Genomic DNA, 19,675 nt, shown 5'->3' with positions numbered 1-19,675 from the left:
GCAGAAGATCATGACAGATTTGGCTGTTCCAAATTTGTCAGCATATGCACACGTCCAGGATGTAATTCAGATTAATACAATTATATACTGTAGGCCCTTGGTGAGACCATGCCTGGAGTAACATGAATACTTTTAGTCTCCCTACCTAAGAAAGGATTTACTTGCTTTAGAAGGAGTGTAACAAAGATTCACCAGACTGGAACGACAGATCTGTCACCTGAAGAGAAATTGAGGCATGTACAAATGAGAGGATTCCACAAGGCAGATGCAGGGAGGATGTTTCCCTTACCTAGTGTTCACAGCTTTAAAATGTTAAAAATTAAAAGCTATGAATTAGACCATTTAGGACCAAAAAAAGGAGAAATTTATTCAAACTGAGGATGGAATTCTCTATGCTGGAGGCTCAGTCATTGATTTCATTCAAAACTGAGACAGATGGATTTTTAGACATTAAGGGATATGGAGATGGGTAGGAAAATGGTGCCAAAGTGGAAGACTAACCATAATCTTGTTAAACATCCATTTATTTTCCTGGAAAAGAACAGGTGCATGGGAGAGAAGTAAGTTTAGGGTACCTTGCATTTAAATTAATTCAAAGAAATATAATTATTTGTAAATGTTTTCTAGTCGCTTTAAATCTTCTAATTCTTAGCCTTTTTTGGTTTTTAATATTTTAATAGCATATTTTGTAATATTTTGACTATTTCTGACATTGCCAAATATTCAAATATTTTGACAACTTTGTGAACTAGTTTAGTTTGGGGGTATAGCTTAACCAGCTGTTATAGTACATCTATGCTATTTACAAATGAACTGATTGATCTGATTGGAACCAGCTTTGGGGACCAAATTTGGGGAAGATCTGCTCCAAACAAATGTGAACCTCAGGTAGTGGAGCAGAGACTGTCTGCAGCACATCATTCCTGAGGAATTCTGAGACTTTCATGTTCACATACCATTAGTAACGCAAAAATCTTTACTAGCTGTAACGTTTTATCAATATGCTTAATGTGTTTTAAAAGCAGAAAATGCAGGAATCATCAGCAGGCTACGTAGTATTTTTGGTGTTTCAGGTTGACGACAGTGGGTTCTGCTGAAAGGTCATCGATCTGAAGCATTACTTTGTTTCTCGTGCTTTGTGATGCCTTCCATCATTTTCTGTTTTTATTCAGATTTTCAGCATTGGCTATATTTTATTTTTTGTTATTATGTATGTATGGAAGCACTGGGATTACCATTTCATCTATTTATTGCTCTATAAATCTGCAAGAGAAGTTTTTATTCAAATCTTGTCTCATTTCTCCTTTCCTCTTAGCGCTTGCATCTAGTGGGACACTTCCTATAACATCCCTCGATGCCAGTGGAAATCTATTGTTTGCAAATGCAGCGAATGCAGGGGGTGCTCCAAACATCGTTACAGCCCCTCTTATTTTGAACCCACAAAACCTCTCCTTACTCACCAGCAACCCAGCCGTAAGCCTGATATCTGCTGCCGGGACAACTGGACATGCACCCAGTCTTCAGATGGCCTCTATGTCAGCTGATTCCAGCCAGAACTCTTCGTTCACTGTGACCTCGGCAGGCGGGGCCACCAACACCACCAAGGCTCAATGAAACGTAATCCCTAGAGTGGATCATTTCATCCAATAATGGGATGTGTAGTTGGCTGCTTCCTGCAAAAGCAAAACTGATGTTTGCCTAAATTTTTTAACTTGCTTGTTTTTCAGGATTGTGTCACCAATGACAAAAAAGACTTTTACCAAAAAGGAAACACGTGAATATTTATCGTTTCAGACGGTCGTAACAATATAGGAGTCATTAACAATGCATAGGCAAGGGTTCTGTCTCCTCTTGGTATCTATTTTATTAGTTCTTTTTAATTGTGTGTTTATTTTAATTAGGTCTGTTGTACAGGCCTCTTTGTTTCATAAAGGTGTTTATATCATGTATAAATAGCATGGGTTTCTTTAACTGGTACAGTTTAGGCAGGCCTGTACTTGGGATGCTTGTGCATCTTTTTTTCCTTGTGTATACCGTTTTAAAAAAAATTACGTTAAGTTTTTTATTTTGTTGTTCAGCTAATGTCTTTTGAAATTGTTTCCTTTCTTAAAAAAAAGTTGTTCCTTGTCGGGTACACTGTAGATTTATGCACCGTTTGTATAAAGTGGTTTACTGTTGGTTATTTTTGTAGGAAAGATTCAAAGATAGATGCATTGAGACAAAAGTTCATGAACTGGTGGTTTTAAAAACATTAATTGTTTTTAAAATTCCTGAAGTTTGTCTGCCCTACCTAAATTTACTGGCTGGGTATATTAGCTAATGTCATATCATCAGAGATATTGATCCACTTGGCTGAACTGAACATGGAGGCAGTTTTAAGGTCAGTGGATCGTAAGTATCTTATAATGCTTTTGTCTTTGCTCGGATACTGAAGCTGGTTGGAACCATCGTGGGATATGGTAGAGATGAGCAAACTACAATCCAAATCAGGCCAGCCATGAAAAGGGTCTCCAATGGGGAAAATTCATGACCTAGTTTCTAGAAACTGGTTTATTTATAGAGACTAGATAATATGACCCCTTAGAGCTTGATAACATATCTCATGTTGCCTCAGTTTGGAGTTTGTTTATCAGTAATAGAAAATAGGTTTGCTTTGAGACGAGAGGCTTACAGTATGCACAGTATGGTTTGAACCATTGCTGTAAGCGTATTGAAACCAAAAATTAAAGGACTGGAGTAGAACATTGCAGTTCACATGGAGTAAAAATGGTGCCTGTCATTTTCTATAACTATGCTTGGGAAGAGAGGGTGACTAACTTATATACTGCGGCCTCTGTGTCTATTAGTTAATGAACAACAGTTTACTTAGCTATCTTGTGCTGAGTTGCCCACTGGAAATGAATGTGAAGCAATAGTTTTCTTCAGTCATGAAGCACATATTTTTTTTCCTGATTAACACATAACTGATTCTTAAGTAAGTATTGGGTTTGAATCAAGTGAGTGTTCATCTGGACATCCTGTGCACTGTTGCTATGTTGTTTGCCCAAACTGCTGCACTAAAATGGTGTAAATTTACTTAAACCAACTGGGTACTTCATTTAATTTTGGCATTGGATTTGCATGGTTAGTGCTGGTCTTTATGCTGGTAACAATAACTGGATGTAGCTAAACCAGTTTGTTAATCCTTTTCAAAATAAAAATGATAGTCACCATTTTTGTTCCATGTTAGTAACTACATTTATCTCCTTTTCAAGACATAAAGATTGCAGTGTTGGTAGTGTTATGTTACCAGACTGCAAATTAAATGAATATAGCTGCCTACCAAATATGGACAGCTATTGAAGCTTGAACCAAAGTCAATTTTACCTAGCTGCTGTACCAATGACATTGTTTGCATGAGTGCAGTTAATAGGCATCAGTAATTTAGTTGCTACTATTTAAAAGGTAGTTACTATCTTCTACTTTTTAATGTCATTTTTCAGGTAAAGGGATCTTTAAACATGAACTTTATGTTGCAGAGTTGTAACCATTTTGTCAAGAGTCTGGTGCAACCAGTTTTCATTGGGCAAATCAAATTTACTGGATGGTTAAATGTAGACTGGTGTTAGTTGTATTATGGAAGTTACGTTTCAAGATGTATAATTTCTAAGAGTGCTAAAATGTACAGAATAGATCTTGTGACAAATGATACTGGTGTCTTCAAGATTGTACTACTGCAATACTTATTTCCTAGTTGATCTACTATTTTGACTGGAAGTAGTCAATCAAATTTTTAGGGAAATATCATTGCTGTCCTTATGGTATATTTTGGGCTTTGGACCATTGGGAAATGTTTGGAGCACATAAACAAATCTAAACTAAAATCCTTTACTCCTTTGACAGAGTTGTCCAATTCCTTTTAGTTCTTTTTATGCTATGATATATGTGCCCAAGTTATTGTTATCTCCCATTGTGCAATGTTGTAATGATACAAAAAATGCAAAAATGTGCATACTATCTTGCGCCTGGAAAGAGTGAATGGTACATCAAAAATACAAACTATGCAATGAAAGTTTTTTTTTAAAGACTGGTTGCCCCCACACGCTCATCATCATTAATAAGAGATTGAATTAGTGCTTAATGCCAAATTGTCCTTTTCCACAAATACAACATGCCTTGTGGTGGGAAAATAAAATTTCCATGAAATCTGATACAGAGTATTCAATTAAAAGTGAGGTGCTTTTGTAGAGTTGACCTGTGCTTCCCATCCACCAGGCAGCATAGTAAAGACTTGAAAACAGATTGTCTATCTACCCTTTCGCTTAAAGAATGGTGCATGTGGAAAATAAGTTGGCTAGGCTAGTTTCAATAGTCAGTTTATAATGGTATTATTGAAACTACTCTGGTATATTTTGGGGATAGCTATCAATACATGATGCTTTAAGTAGAATTTGACTAAAAAAACAAACTGTTAAATCTTTGGAAGCACTGAAGGGTTTTACAGTTTCTGCAAAACCTTTATTGCACAGTTAAAATAAGTAATTTTAATTGGAAACCAAGTAATTCAAAAGTAGGGAATATACCAATTTATTTGATTGATCCAGTTGAATATAATTTTATTTCTTTAACAGATAAAGGATTTTAAAAGTTGCTAATTAAGGTAAGAAAATGTTGACATTGATTGTTTTCCACTTAAATAAATTTGCTGTTAACAAAATAGCAGATATCTAAAAACAAAAACAAGGATGGAAATAAACTTAGACATGTAACTAAAGAAAGTTATTTCTGTTCTAAGTGCAGAATGAAACTGCGTGCTAACAGTTGACAGGTAGTGATGCATGGATTAAGAAAATTCTCCCATAGCTGCTTACTTTGAACCTCAGTTTTCAGTTAAGGTTCAAACCCAGCTGGGACAGTTTTAAAATTTTGTGGTGTCTCTGAATAAGACAATTGAAAATAAGGGTTGGGGAAAATTAATTTTGTAATTCTCCTCAATAGGTTGACATTTTACTTCACACAATCAGTATATCATTGATTAATTTGTTGCCAAGAAAATCATGCTTAATTTGTGGAGTGTAGTTTGAAGATGAAGCAATCAAAGTGATTTTCATTTGAGGTTCTTCTGGTTCTTGCATAACTTGGAGATGGACAGTATCATTTGCACCAACGTTGCAGACTCAGATGCTGTATGTGACATTGATAGGTGTCTATAGGATGCATTATATCAACAAATTTCTGAAACTGGTATACACGTACAATTAAACTTAACAGTTAAAGTAAGTAATTTATTTAGAAACCAATTAATTCAGAAGTAGGCCATATATTCTTTTGGTCCAGTTGAATAGGATTTTACTACTTTCACTTCGATAAATATTTAAAATGAAGTTGCTAATTAAGATAAGATGATGCTGATGTTAAATTTTAAAACATTTAGAAATTGTTTACATTTGGAAATTCTTACTGATGATTTTTCCCTTCCATGAAAAATATTTTACCCTTGTTTCGAATTAGCCTTTATGTTAGAATCATAGAATTGTTATGGCAATTTTAGTATTTTCAGTCACTCTATAATTCATTGCATTAGGACTTGTTTAAAACAAAAAGACTTGCATGTTTTTGATGTTAAAGAATTAATTTTTCAAATCAAATAAGTAAAATTCCTTAACCAGATAGAAGTAAAAATTTTATTGCCAATGCACTTCAGAAGGATTACCAAATTCACTTTTTTTTTAAATAACCATATGCCACCTACCTTCCTCGGGCAGTTGAGCTAAAACTGGATATGCATCCCTGTACTTGCTAAATTTTCATTGAAGATGCATGAAAAAGTTTCTGAAATAAACTAGGCTATATGAGACTTTTATACCTGATCTATGGTTCCTGCATTCCAGGAATACATTATTTTGTGTTCAAGCTTTATATGCTGCATGGATCTCAATTTTAATTATGGAAATTGGAATCAATATGCACAAATATTTAGCACATTTATAGTAAATATTTTTGATGTACCTTATTCACTTTTTTTGGATCTGGGCATCACTGTCAAGGCTAGCATTTTTGCCCATCCTAATTGTTTCTTGAGAAGAAGGTAGTAAGCCACCTTCAATTGAGAGCTTGCTAAGCCACTTCAGAGGGAATTTAAGAGTGAACCACATAGGATGGGTCTGGAGTCACACACAGCCCAGTTAAGGATGATGTTTTCCTACCCTGATGGATGTTAGTGAACCAGATGAGTTTCTATGACAATCTGGTAATGTTCATCGTAACTAAGACTAGTTGTTTTTCCAAATTCCAGATTATTCTGAATTTAAATTCAGATTTTAACTTTGGCCTACAGTTGTTTGACTTCAAAACTAAATTTCATTGTGTACATGTACACTTGACGAAGCCAAATAATTTTGATGTATATTAAACACATGTAAGTATACCTCAGTTTAAGCATTAGATTGAGTCATAGTCATAGTGATTTTGCTTATTTCTAATTCAAGAGCATGATCACATTTTTGATAACATTATCAGCTAATATCTAATAATTCTGTGAGAGGCCTCCAAAATTTATTTTGGATTAATCTGTTGTGATTTGTTGTACCCTTGATCTGAAATGTCTTTGGAATGAAATTGGCATTATTTTATCCTTTAGAAATGGTATACCTTTTTGTTTGACATTTCATTCACTAACTTTTAAATTCTCTTATTTGGGGATGCAACCAAAGTGTGTTACAAGCTTGGTTAAAATTTATTTTTACATGTTAAAACAATAGCACAAATACTCATTGACAGTCACCAGCAACCAAGTCAGAGCTATGTTTAGGCTTGTTTAAGCTATGCACCTTATCCAGAATTTATTGAGAATCCACATCAAAGTGAGGACCTATAATCTTACACCTAATACATACTTCTAAGCACGGTTTAGATCATGATCATTCACTCTTAACCATGAACATGGCAATGTAATTGATACAGATTGATCTGTATAGTGTATAATCCTGTTTCTTTCCTCTTCCACTTCCTGAACAAAACATATTTAAATTAATTGTAAAACTGAATTCTTTCTTGTGGCAATATCTCACTTCTTCAGATATGTAGTACTGCTCCCCAAGTTCTACAGACACAAATTGTTTTATTATTAAATGTACATGACCCATATTGATCTATTTACTTTGTCTCCCATGTGCAAAATGTAGAAATCTCCAACAATACTTTATTTAATTCTTAGAACCCTACAGAACATTGAGGCTCTTTTGTCTATCATGCTTCCATTGGCTCATTGAAAGATCTTTCCAGTTGGTTCCACTTCCCTGCTGTCCAAAATCCTGAATTTATTTTACATGTCTATCAAGTTCCCTTCTAAAGATTAAGTCTAGTGATAAACTGATTTTTAAAATGTATTTCCCTTTGGCTTTTTTGCTAATTACCAAATCTGTGTGCTTTTTAGGTGCTTTTAAATGCTGCTGCAATAATGAGTTGTTGATTGTTGTGGGAAGGTCAAGTACACTGAGCAGTATATTTGGGAGTTCCATTTGTGATCTGAAAGAAGGAAACTGATATTCCACTAATGTATTATAATTGGCTTTGTATAGAACTTTGAGGAGTTGCCATGAGCATACAGTTGCAGTTGTCCTGTCTGAAAGCTGCAAGACACTGAATGGTTCTAGTATAAATGATAGGGCTCTAAAATTAAAGTTAAGTAATGTATATGCTGTATTTTAAGTGAACCAGCTTCGAGGGATAGGAGAAATTCCATGAAAATACTTTACTAATTTTACCCAATATATAATGACCTTTTTTAAAATCCAATAAAAAGATGGCTTTAAGATATTTGTGCAAACATTATCATTGGGAAATAAGACGTACCTTGCACCCTATAAATAGAATGTGAGCAACATTTTCCATCATTGCAATCTTTCTATGAAAAAATAAATACCTCAGCATCGCTTAGCAGTTACAGGCTTGCTTTGCAAACACAAAAACTATTCCTGATGGATATGATTGTAGATTTAGAGATTAGTATTAGCTTTTGGGTGATGTTCTATACTTAAAAATATTTATGGGTTTGGTTTTTCTCTTTAAGGTTCATCGTGATAACTAACAAAAGAAATCCATATGTGATTCTATTTGCCAAAGCAAACACCGCCTTTTGCAACTTAGTTAAATTGTGGCCTAAGTTTTAGCATGCCTCATCTCACAGTTTTTAAACTAGTTAAAATTTTTATTGTACATTTTTAAACAGTATCAAAGTGCTCATGTTCCACAGGCCTTCTGTCAGAGAGGTGTTCAACAATGTTAGGAGATGGGAGAGGGTTCCACTATATGAAAGGCGTTTTCTGAACAAAAACGGAAAAAGGAACGTTTTATCTGTGTTGTATATTGAATATAGTGTTTGTCACATGAATAGTTGAGCAAGTTTTTAACTTTTTATTATTGTTGATGATAGCAAAACTAAACAATTCAGTCTAGACCAAAAATATATCCTGCTCCTTGCACCTGCTTAGCTGAGCAAAGAATAGTTGTGTAGATGTGTGGCTATGGTTGTCTCCAGGCATTTGATTTGTGCTTTAGAGTAACAGATACTTAACACTTTGTCTATCCTTGCTCTCATTTTTGCATTCAGTTGGTGGAATGAGAATCTGCATCGATTTCCTTACTTGTCTCAAGGTTTCAAGCTGGATTATGAACAGGAAGTTTAAATCTGTTTGATTCAGGAGTTTATTGGAATCATCTGTGGCGTGATTTAAATTTACCAAGAAAAGTTTGACAAGCAAATATTAGGGGTGTGCAATAATCTTCATATATGAGAAGTTGGGAAGAAAATCCATGTAATTGATTATCTGGTGACTGAAGAGGAAATTTTGTCCTTCTAACTTGTGCAAAGATTTTGGGTTATATTCACTAATATTCATTTTAGCTTTACAATCTGAAAATCATAACAATTGTCAGTTGCATTCCTGATATTGGCAGGCTTATATCGAATGTTTTGCAGTATATCACATTTAGCTGTGAAAATGTCAGATCACATTTTGACATAATTATCTTGAATCTGGTTAGTCATTTAAAACATTAGACATTTTGGATATTATAATTTACATTTTAACAGCATGAAAACAGTATTTTTGAATACATTATATTGCACACCTTTAATATTAACCTTCTGAAATGGCTATCAAAGATTGCTTGATATGAGACGTATTCCTTAGCGTGTTTCATATCAATATTTAAAATTATTGCTGAACTGGACAGTATTTCTAAGAGATGGTAGTAGTGTTGTCACGGTAGAACTTTCGAGCCCAGTGTAACAAATACCATTTTAGTGTCATCACATGGAGCGAAAGTCTGGTATTGATACTAGTGTATAAACATTGGTAAATGTTGATGTTCACTATTGCATTTTGCATTGGAAATTTAATATCATACCCAAGTTGAGCATTACATTACTCCATACTAAAATTGAGGTATCAAGATATTTAGTTATTTTTTTACATCAAACAAGGCAACAGAGTTTTTAAGATACCCAGTTATCTTTGCCATGTTTTTTTTATTGTCATCATGTTAAAGTAATAGTTAGCAAATCACTTAGTCATTGTATTCTGCAGAATTGGGATGAACAAATGTTTGGAGCTCAGTAAACCTCTCCAAGAATGTTTACTATTAGAGGCATCTTTTAAAATCTTTATTCACTTTAAAAATAATCCATAAAAATGGCAAAATGCTGCTATTTTTCTATATTCAATTGATCTTTAATATCTCTGGGAGAGAGAGGGAAACAAATACACTTTGGGCTGGATTAGTCTTGCCATCCTTTTGCATAGCTGAGAAGCATTTTTTCCTCTGGTGTTCTAATGTTTGCATTAGAGAGTTGCGATATGTTTTTTTCTGCAAAATTATATATCAAAAGATGTTATTTATGTTTCTTTGCTGATTACAATCTATAATTACCAGAAAAATTAATATTACATAAATTGATGATTTTTTTCAACATTCCTCTTTCTCTCCAAAAACTTGGTTTTCAATTTATTTAAATGTTAATTATTGCTGAAGATTAATTCCTGATTTTGAAAAGGCAAAATTTCTATTCCTTCTGCATGAACAAGCAGTGGCATATGTAAGTTTGAATGTCGTTTCATTAGAATTCTACATTTAACCTTTGGGAGTTCATTGTCTGCAGCATCCGGACAATATTCCAAAGCACTTTTTCTTTTTCTGGCTCCCAGCTTTCAAACTTAAAAATTCCAAATCGCTTGCTCATCCTTAATAAACTTCAAAAAAAAATTAGCCAGTTCTACATTATCTATATGAAAAGCCCAATGAAAACGTTGCAGCTGACTCAGATTTAAGGAAGCTTGTCTGACTATTTTAACTTTATTATGCTTTCTTTGATATACCCTGAGGGGGAAAAAAATGATTCATGGCTTGGAAGGTTCTGTAATCACATAGTTTTACTTTTCTCTCGAATTTGTCTGTTGCTGTTTTTAGTATGGTAGGACTTGAAACACACATCACTATTTGATGCCTATATTTAGGCATTCCCTTCAGTTACATAGGATTACAATTTATAATTGATCAAACTTTTCAACACAATTATTCATGCATAAACTAATATTTTGTATAGGCAAGAGTGATGATTTTGTGATGATTGCAATCAGGAGTGGTGCCTTTAAACTCGCTGTTCTCTTTCTTCCCCTCCTGTTTTCTACCTAGAAAATCTCAAAGAAAGCAGAATAAATTTGTGAGCTTTTAATTGATAGATACACACAGCTTCATTAATACTGTTTAAATCCATGCTATGGATCAATGAGGATGGTAGGAAAACCAGTTTAGTCATTCAGTGATTAAATATTCAAAATTCAAGATTCATTCAAGTAGCAATAAACTAAATTAACAATTCTGAAAGTACAGATGGTTGGATACTTTGAATTTTACATACAATATGAATATGTCACCAACAGATATGAAGGTAGAATTGATTCTCATTTTAGTGACTGGTTATGTAAAGAGCTCCACAGTCTTGGAAAATGATGTAAAAAGAAGTCTTGATACATGCATTTCAGTTATATCAGAGCACTTGGAACAAAAGTATGCACCAGGTTGTATAGTAAATTAATAAATGAAGGAATTCTGAGGAAGGAAATGAAATTATTTATCAGATTTATTCCCCTGATTTAGAATACCAGACAGGTGTGTACAGGTGTGTACTTCATGTGGCCATTGGTTAAAGCCAATTTGCAATTTACATAAGCATCACTTCTACCATAGGACAATCAAACAGTTACTTTTCTGTAATTATAAGAGTCTTGATCTGCTGCAGAAATTATTGATAATGTTTTATTGTTGGGTTAATAATAAACCATAGTAATTGTTAAAGAGCAGTAATTTAGCTGTTGACATTAATTACCTGAGGAAAGAAATCTGATACTGGGTAAAGTATTAGATATCCACTACATTTTGCTTATCACTGATTTGGAACACATTTTTGAAATATTGCTTTACAGTCCAGTCAGCAGTTATTAATATTATAACTGAAATTCCCTTAGAAGTTTAGGTACGTGCAAAAGCAGTAGATTCATTAATTACACAAGGGATTGTTACATCATTTGTAGTAGTGGATTTTGAAATTGCTCTGTATTCAGTAGGATCATTAGTGAAAAAGGATTAGTGAAAAATGTTGTTCTTGCTATGGGAATTAGCAGAAGGAAGAATATGCCAAATTTAATGATGTCTTATTTGAGTACCATTTCAAATTTTAAATGGAGGTCCCTGTAAGTTTCACTGTCCACTTGCCTGGTATGATTATTTCATTTTCTTCTTCAGTTGTTTAAATGATAGTGTCACCATTTATCCTAGGTACAGGAGCTGTTGTATACCTCATTTCTAACTCGTGACTGAGTATCTCGCTTTAATGTCCCCACCACTCCCATCCCATCCTGATCTCCTCTCCCCTCCCCCACTCCCTCAGAGTGGCTGAACCTGCCACTGATTATACTTTTTTAAAAAAAAATCTGACATGTATCAGCACTAGCATGACAAGTGAATAACAACAGTCAAAATTGACAGTGTAAGTGCAGTTGAGCATTTTGCAGTCCCTTAACTTTGTTACCTAGCCATTAATGTCTATGCACCCTTCTCTCCCACTGGAATTTTAGCTAAACTGCTGAACTACCTTCTCACCTCTACTGTAGTCCGTTGTTTTCACAACCACCGTACTGTGTTCTGGGTTGTTTCCACTTTCCAACCTGGGCAAGTCAGAGGCTAACTCGCAACTCTCAACCAAGTAAACTGGCTAGATACTAAGGCTGATCACCACTTGACACAAGTGTCCTATAAGATGTTAACCCAATATTCAGCAAGCAAAACTCTTGTCTTTGGGTTTGAGACGCACAATTTGAGCTAATTAGGTGAAAGTGGCAGATTTAGTTTGCTGAAATTTTCTATTAAGCATATAAATCAATCAATGCATGAATTGTTTAACTTTGATCTTTGATTATTGAAGCTTTCATTGATAACAAAGCTCCTGTTGTAGATCTCCAAGGCCCCATGTAAATACAAAAAATATAGTTTGCACTTGTTTATCACAAGTGTCATCCCAGACTTGGTGCATTTGTGTTCACTGGAAACTAGAATATGTTTTCTTTGCTTATTCTTTACAGTTGTCATTTTGTGATGATTCTTCTCCTCGGCTCTGTCCCTCAGTGTTAGCCAAGTCCAAGTAGAGAATTGCACAGAAGTGCTAGTGGGCAAATACTGGTTGTATATCAAAAGGCTGTTCAGTTTTGACAATCTTCTATCAGATCAGGTAAGGGTGTTGTTGCCCATCATTAAAAAATGCCCTGATGAATAATGATCATTCTGAATGTAAATGTTAGTGATGGTCTTTCCTGCCATGCTTAGTGCTTTTGTTACATGACAGCAACCTTACATTGTGCTGATAAAACCAAAGACTTTATTAATGATTGTATGAACTAAATTTTTTTAATGTCTTCAGTCCTATACTAATCTTATTTCTAAAGTGTGAATAGCTTACAGTAACTAAAGAATTGCATAAATTAAAGAAATCAGCTTCATTCTTTCTACCAAAGCAGTAAAGGGCTGCTGAAAGTGGACCGCCATGTGTTATTTGATTGGTGAAAAGACTGGAGACTCCTGTGGTAGGATTGGCTCTTCTGAGGGGCATTTATCCCTATGGGCTGGGTAATCTGGATTTATACACATTGAGGTGCTCTTCAGAACTGACTGTAACTAGCTGGATGCTGCCAATTGATTTTGTGAAAGAAAAATAAAGACTAAAAAAGATGTAGCTTGTGTATAAAGGTTTCATCTCCTTTTCATTAATACCACTGTGCAACTATGCATTGTATTCCTCAACCTTGTGCTAGATAGAGACTCTACTTTTTTTTGTGTAGAGAAGGATGTTTTTTTATGTTGTGGAGATTTCTTTTGAGTACTAATTGGGGGTTGTAGGATCATACAAGCTCTATCCCAAAGCAAAATACAAATATTAACATGCGCCTAATGCAGATACCAAAGATTTGTTTCTTCTTTGCAACCTTAGAATTGTGTATTAAATGCAATTACCCAGCAGGCATTAGTCTAACCTCAGTAATTCCAAAGCTTAGATGTATATTTTGGTATATTTCTGGGATTAAAATTGTTTTTTTTTGGTTGTCAAATCCTTGTTTGTTTCAGTGTATTGCTCTATAAGTCATGGCATGAGATGATAAATTGTCTTTCTTGGTAGTTTAAGATATAGTATTTTTGTATGTTTTGGGTGTGTTTTGTGTGTGAGAACATAACTGTTTTTCACTGCCTAGTTGTTCATAGTTTTAAAACTGTACATATTATCCAATTTTGGACGTCCGCAGGCTTATATTCTTTAGATGTGTTATTTATTGGAAGGTTTTTAAAGGAGTTTTTCATTAGGCAGTATTCCTTTCTATATTAAAAAATTGTATATCTACATAATATCTTTGAAAGTTAAATTGGTTTAAACAAAGATACAGCTTGTTCACAAAATAATTTGGTGTTTTTGTATGTAAAAAGATGTGGGGATCCCAAAATTTCCAATTGGAATAATATAAGATGTGGTTTATACGTGCCTACTGTTGATGTGTATTAAAAATAAAATCCTAGTAAATAGGGGAATGCATTTTGTCTGTTCCAGCATGGTTTTGCTCCTTTCCTTCCTTCTCCATCCCTCCCCACCCCTTTGGATTTCTACTGCCAGTGAGTCTCCTTCAAAGAAGTTACACTATTATTTATCGTGTATATTGTTCAGAGGGTGCCTAGTAGATGGAGTCCGAATTAATTTATGATTTAGTAATTCCAGGAGACCACATCATGGATATAGACATTCCAGAGGAATGCACCTGATGATTCTATCTAATCACATTTGATATTGTTTAAGTAGAGAATTGTAGGAAATAATACTAGCCAAAAATGATATGTAGATATAATTTTTGGTGGTCTTTTACATGGATTCAATGTACAAATTCTGTTAATGATCAAAAGGAATACTGTTGTGAATTAGTAAATTTCATGATTTGTTCATTATGTCTGAATGAAGATGTGTAACTACTCAGCAAGTGTAACTTTATGGTTTTCAGCTGCATTGAACTATTCCCACATGTGCATGGTTGTATTTCTTGTACAATAAGATTGCAGCACAGGTAACCTGCGGACGTCCCTGTATCCAGTGCACCTTAATGCAGTACTGCAGTTGAGTGTGTTCACATATACACCGAAGATTTTTGTTATGTATAAACATCCAATAGATGTTTAAAATTGTCAGACCTTTACCAGTGCAAATGTTGCAAAAAAAAAAGTAGCAAATGTGTAGTAACAGCATCTTAGTGTTGAGGATTTGTTAGCTTTAAGTTTACTGCAGTCAATCCTTAAAAATGCCTTGGTTTGCTTTCTTTACATGAGTTGCCTGTTCTTCTGCTACATTTTTTACTAATTGTTATTACTACTTGGTAGGACGGGAATAACCAGACCTGTTTCAAATAGCCCTAAACTTCAATTCATTTATAAGCAACGTAATGCTGAAAGAAATTTTTTTAAATGGCATGTTATCTTGGACAAGATACAATTCACTTAAACGCTGAAAATTTCAACAATAAAAGTAAAAGCTATAAAGACTGTTAAAATTGGTAATATCTTTGGCCCTTCAAATGGGTTCAGTATGTGAATGCAAAATGCATAAACAATTGTGGTTTAAAAAAATTGTCAGATTACTTCTCACTTTCAACAAAGTAGCCTTTTTTTTCAGAAATGTTGAAAAGGTTTTGAAAAATTTGTGCAAAGGTAATTTATGAGATTGCTGAATATTGCAAAAATCAATGTTTCACTAAGAATGATTACATTTTTGCATTCCAGTTTCCCAAATTTATTGATTTTGTAATTGAGCAATACAAGTTACAAACCTCTTATGATTACAGAACAATTGCACTTTCTACAGTTGGTATATGTTTAGACTAGTCTATCATAAACTTGGTAATAAAGACAACTACCTGTGATGTTTTTCTGGATGAATGACGTAAAGCTTTTACAAAATCTCAAATTATGATCTTTGATTGAAAATGTTTAGCCTTGATGAACTACATTTGATATTTGCAACTATTGTTATATCTAATTAAAGTGGTGTCATAGATCCTAAACAAATGAACCAACCTTTTAAGAATTCTATAAAGTGTCTGAAAGTGTCTGCAGAGTACCACTTTGGAGAAACTGGCCAAATTAAACACACAATATAATTGCTTGGAATTTGCAACTTGCTCAATGGAGACTCCTTTTCACTTTTTTGCTCTTGATAAATCATTAGATCATTTAAGAAAGGTTAGGGAAACTGAATGACAAGGCGTTAATAGAAATTAACTTACCAAGCAAGCATTTTCTAAAACATTTGCTTCAATTTACCAAACCTACATGTGGGGTTTTATATAACGACTTAAGTTATAGTACCTAATTCCAAATCTGGTTCCTTTTTTAAAAAAAAGATTGATAATTCAAACAAAGTTCTCAAATTTTTAAATTAGATTCACAACAGTCATCTTGATAGATTTAACTTGATAAATTGTTCCAGTCTTACCAAATGTTGAGATAAAAATTTAATTTAACTCGGTATTAACACTTCCTTTGGGCAAACATTTTGACGGTTCTGAAATGTTTTTTACTTTGTTAGTTTTCATTCTTTTCACAACATGATCATCAATATCTATCCCAAATTATCATTCAGTTGAATGGATTTCTTATGAAATTTCAGAGGGCAGTCAAGGGTCAACTCCCTTGCTGTGGTCTAGAGTTGCACATGAACAAAGATAGTAAATTTTCTTGTCTAAAAGTAGTCACTGATTTTTGTTGATTTCACAGTTACTGAATTAACTGAATTTTCAATTTCTCAAAATGCATGATGGGATTTGACTCTAGATCATTCGGCCAGACATATGAATTATAAATCCAATAGCACTTGCAGCATATTCTCATTTGTTCATGATAATCAAGAGCTCTTGTTCTTTCACATACTGGAGCAGTCTGCCTCATTGAATATCTGACACTATTATGTTAAAATGCTTGTACTCTAAAAAGCTTGATTTGTTACCTGGCCACTATTATATGAATCCACAGATCTAAATATACCCCCATTCATTTTAAAGTAATTGTTAGTGGTTTTTTTTACATTTTGGAAGAAAAGCAGTTTTTATTAAATGATGACAGATAAATATAGGTCCCAAGAAAATTTTGGACCACTAATAATTTGCAGAACTGACATAACACCAGCAACTAGTAAATATAGTTTGTTGAAGTATTACATATTCCAAAGTTACACATGAGTAATTAAGGGTTATTTTTTTATAAATCCATTGGATGTAAGTGTGAAAACATTGCCTTTCTCATTGATTTGTCCTGTGGCATCAATAAACAAAGATCAATATTAGTTGACAGATAGCAGCCTTATAGTTAAATAATTGATCCTACAATCTTTAGGTGCAAAACTGGCAGTAATGCCAAATCTAAATTAATCTGCAACTATCTATTTTGATGGTAACCAATTTAAAATGATTAAAAAAGTTTGGTGGAAGCAGTTTTTAAAATTAAAAAGAAGTGCAAATATGAAAGAGGAAAAAACTTGCAGCCATTCTACTCCAGTTATCTTAATGAGTTGTAGTCATCAAGGTCCCTACAAATTTCTTCTTTTAAAAAATAATTTTCAATGAGATTCAGAATTGTTACATCACTAGATGGTATATCTTGTATTACTAATACTTCAATTTCAGTTTATTTATTGTGCAACATTTGCTGGTACTTAATACATGAATAGCATGATCTTTTTGAAGAGTAGCAATGAGGAAATTTTAAATCACTCTAGCTCTTGAGGTTAGAAATATGATTGCGGCATTTTGTTGTGTATAAAGTAATTCCAACAATAAACTAGTGTGAATGCACATTTCATTATATTGTACACTGACACATTGCAACAGTAAGGCATTATTGTTAAGCATTGATTTGCATATTGCTGTGTACTGGTATAACCATATTAACTTACAATGTACAGTATCACTTCTGGCTCAAGATGAACTTGAGAAAAAAGATTAACCTTTGGGAAATTGTAAGGACTAAATTGTCAGGATATTAAATTTTACACTTTGACAAATTTAGTTATTTGATGTCATTTGGTCTTTTCTTGTTTCTGGTACTAAATATTCTGCTTAGTATTAGCATTTTTCCTTAGTGAAATTCATAAATATGTGACTACACATTTGCAGCTCTTCTCAGTTGTGTCTTTTATAAATTGTATATTCAGTCCTTTAAGTCATTTTCATAATTTTAACTGGAACAACTGAATTGAATCTCAATGCTGGGGTGCATGGGGGGGCAGGGGGGTGATGGTGCTCAAGTCTACTGCTGATGACTTTGGAAAATAATTTCGTAAAAAAAATTAATCAGGACTTCTGAAAAATAAGTTATATTTTAGGGCTTCTACACTGAATACTTGCTGATTTAACATCAGTGTTTTGGAATCAGCATAAACACTGATGCAGTTATTGTCTTTTGTCAGAAGAATGATGTTTCCTCGTACGCTTAAAATTTTAGGCATATTGCTTATAAAGTATCTATTTGTGGAATTTAATTTAAAAATCAGTACCTTGTGAATGGAAATAAAAATATAGCTAATGTTTATGGTAAATAGTATTAAAAGTTGAACAAATCATTTAGCTGGAAATTGAAAATGGCAAATAAAAGGACAAAATGTTGGTTTCATTACAGTAGTAAAATTTGCCAAATTTAACGAGGAATCAGTAAGATTTTATAGACTTTTTGCCTATTTTAGTTTATGAATTTCTGATTCTCATCTCTTTTTCTCTGATCATTGAACTAAATATGTGCAGATTGAAAGTGAACCTGCTTCCCTAACATCAAGTGCTTCAGTCATCTTCATTTGGGAAACTGGTTCATCAAATATGCATAAGTAGATAACTCATCAGTTAATATATAGGTAGAACTGGGACTAGCTATTTGTATCAGGAACTTTGACACAAGAGCCAAAATACAAACCATTCTAAATTGTCAGGTGGCAACTATAGCTGAGCACAATTTTTCAATATGTTCCAATCAAGATGTGACAACTGTATTTCTTCAATTTAAGCTTTTAAAGAAAATTTGATTTAGGTGATTGCACATATAATTTAATGTGATGCTTCCTGGTTCAGTCACGTTAAATGGCTACTAGTCTGGTCTGCTGTACATTGGATATATATTTGAGCTTTAAGGTGTTAATTTATTTCCCAGCCCTTTAATTTAAAAATATCTATTCAAACTAAATCCTATTTTTCTAATTTATTATGAAACCAGCTACACAGCGTTAAGTATTCTTGATAATTGAGATTTGCTCAGTTGTATTAGAAATACAAATTTAACAATATTGCTTCTGTCTGCATTAAGGTAATCATTTAAAAAAAGTTTTAAAATTTCCTTTTCAAAATCATTTCTTTTGTATAGTACACATTGCAGATAAAGCGGTCCTCAACAACTGCCGTGAAAAAATTCCATTGCAGCTAGATTTTTTGTATTGTAATGTGGTCATTTTATCCAATCATTTTGTATTCAGTTTTTGTAATGGCGTCTTGGTTCATTAAAAATCTGACTTAAATGGGAAACCTAGTTATTTTCTGCTTGCCTTTGTATAGTCCGTTCTTTTGAAGTTTGTAACTATTTGAGTATTTTTTGGTGGTTAATCACAGAAGAAAGACTGTTATATTGTCACTCTGTATATAATTGTAAACTACAATTGAACAGCATCTGATTCCAATTATTAAACTAATGGATAATTGGGTACTGCATGTATCATGTAGATGATTTGTTATATTTGTCATAATGGTGTATAATTATCTCCATTCACAATGAATACCCAAACATGTGCTCAGCCTCTCGATGTTGAGACATTTTAAAAGGACAGGTAAGCAAAAGTGGCTGTTTTTAAGCGGAAATCCTTGGAAGATGTGAATGTGTTAAGGATACAAATTCTATATTGCAACTTGACTGCGAAGTCTGCTGCAGTGTTCTGAAAAATTGTTTGGTTCTTTGAAAATTTGGCAGTGCAAGCAGTTAAATGCAACTGGTTGACAGCAATATTTTGTATACTCAGAGCATGCTACTATTAAGTCACCTGGTCATTAGCAGATTCTTACCGCCTTTTCCTGGGGAGTGT

General features: G+C 33.5%; 1 protein-coding gene across 1 annotated transcript in view; it reads left to right on the top strand.

Annotated features, from left to right (window-relative positions):
* Window positions 1–19,292, top strand: part of LOC127569412 (POU domain, class 2, transcription factor 1-like) — a 149,898-nt gene extending 130,606 nt beyond the window's left edge. The window contains 1 exon segment of the mRNA XM_052014027.1: window positions 1,316–19,292. Coding sequence (XP_051869987.1) covers window positions 1,316–1,614 — 299 coding nt within the window. The 3' untranslated portion in view covers window positions 1,615–19,292.
* The last annotated feature ends 383 nt before the right edge of the window (window positions 19,293–19,675 follow it).

Source organism: Pristis pectinata, chromosome 4, assembly GCF_009764475.1.
Source record: "Pristis pectinata isolate sPriPec2 chromosome 4, sPriPec2.1.pri, whole genome shotgun sequence".
Taxonomy (NCBI): Eukaryota; Metazoa; Chordata; class Chondrichthyes; order Rhinopristiformes; family Pristidae; genus Pristis; species Pristis pectinata.
Note: the sequence above shows the minus strand (reverse complement) of the source record. Positions and strands in the feature narration are given on the sequence as shown.